Genomic DNA, 1,202 nt, shown 5'->3' with positions numbered 1-1,202 from the left:
ATCATCCATAATGATCAAGTAGGCTTCATCCCAGGTATGCAAGGATGGATCAATATACGGAAATACATCCATGTAATTTACTATATAAACAAATGCAAAGACAAAAACCACATGATCATCTCATTAGAAGATAAGAAAGCATTTGACAAAATCCAACACCCCTTCATGATAAAAGTCTTGGAAAGATCAGGAANTCAAGGCCCATACCTAAACATAAAAAAAGCAATAGAAGGATGCTGCGGCGCCCGCTGGTCGGGCTGGTGGTGGCCGCCCTGGGTCGGGTCCCCGAGGACGGCATGGCAGGCCCTAGGCCAGTAGTGCTGAGCGGGCCGTCAGGGGCAGGGAAGAGCACTCTGCTCAAGAAACTGTTCCAGGAGCATGGCAGCATCTTCGGCTTCAGCGTCTCCCATACTACAAGGAACCCACGACCTGGTGAAGAAGATGGCAAAGATTACTACTTTGTGACCAGGGAGATGATGCAGCGTGATATTGCAGCAGGGGACTTCATTGAGCATGCTGAGTTCTCAGGGAACCTGTACCGGACAAGCAAGGAAGCTGTTCGGGCTGTGCAGGCCATGAACCGCATCTGTGTGCTAGATGTCGACCTACAAGGTGTGCACAGCATCAAGAAGACTGATCTGCATCCCATCTACATCTTTGTGCAGCCTCCCTCGCTGGACGTGCTGGAGCAACGACTGCGACTGCGCAACACTGAGATTGAGGAGAGTCTGGCAAAGCGGCTGGCAGCTGCACGGACAGACATGGAGAGCAGTGAGTGCAGTCAGACCATTCGTACCTTCTGAGCATGTGGCCAGCCCATCCACCAGAAATTGGGGAGGACCAATGGCAAGGAGCCTGGCTTGTTTGACCTGGTGATCATCAATGACAACCTGGATAAAGCCTATGCAACACTGAAGCAGGCGCTCTCTGAGGAAATCAAGAAAGCACAGGGAACTGTCCATGCCTGAAGGCCTGCTTCATTCCACAGAGTGATGCCTGTGGTCTAAATTTGCCCGGAGGTGGGGGGAACTTCGCCAGGGCACCAAGGACTTGTAGTAGACTTCCACTGTGGAGTAGAAGGAGCTACCCTTTGTCTGACCACATGGTGGCTCTGCACCATGGGCTGACTCACTGAGACTGAATGACTCCAAAGAGTACCCATATCTAATCTCCCTGGACTATTTGTGTTCCTTTCCTTGTTC

At 51.2% G+C, this 1,202-nt stretch overlaps 1 protein-coding gene across 1 annotated transcript; it reads left to right on the top strand.

Moving 5' to 3' along the window:
• Positions 1–233: 233 nt before the first annotated feature.
• LOC110287923 (guanylate kinase-like) lies at positions 234–1,044 on the top strand. Its single transcript, XM_021154413.2, has 2 exons — positions 234–775; positions 839–1,044. The coding sequence occupies exons 1-2, from the start codon at positions 234–236 to the stop codon at positions 966–968; spliced, it is 672 nt and encodes a 223-aa protein (XP_021010072.1). The 3' UTR covers positions 969–1,044.
• Positions 1,045–1,202: the final 158 nt, after the last annotated feature.

Source organism: Mus caroli, unplaced genomic scaffold, assembly GCF_900094665.2.
Source record: "Mus caroli unplaced genomic scaffold, CAROLI_EIJ_v1.1 scaffold_24674_1, whole genome shotgun sequence".
Classification (NCBI taxonomy): Eukaryota; Metazoa; Chordata; class Mammalia; order Rodentia; family Muridae; genus Mus; species Mus caroli.
The sequence above is the reverse complement of the archived record's forward strand: the minus strand, read 5'-3'. Positions and strand labels throughout refer to the sequence as shown.

Excerpts from the sequence above, each read along its gene's own strand:
- LOC110287923 (XM_021154413.2), top strand. The coding sequence starts at position 234 with ATGCTGCGGCGCCCGCTGGTCGGGCTGGTGGTGGCCGCCCTGGGTCGG. Across the intron at positions 776-838 it reads ACAGACATGGAGAGCAGTGA|GACCAATGGCAAGGAGCCTG; the intron begins GTGCAGTCAGAC and ends GAAATTGGGGAG.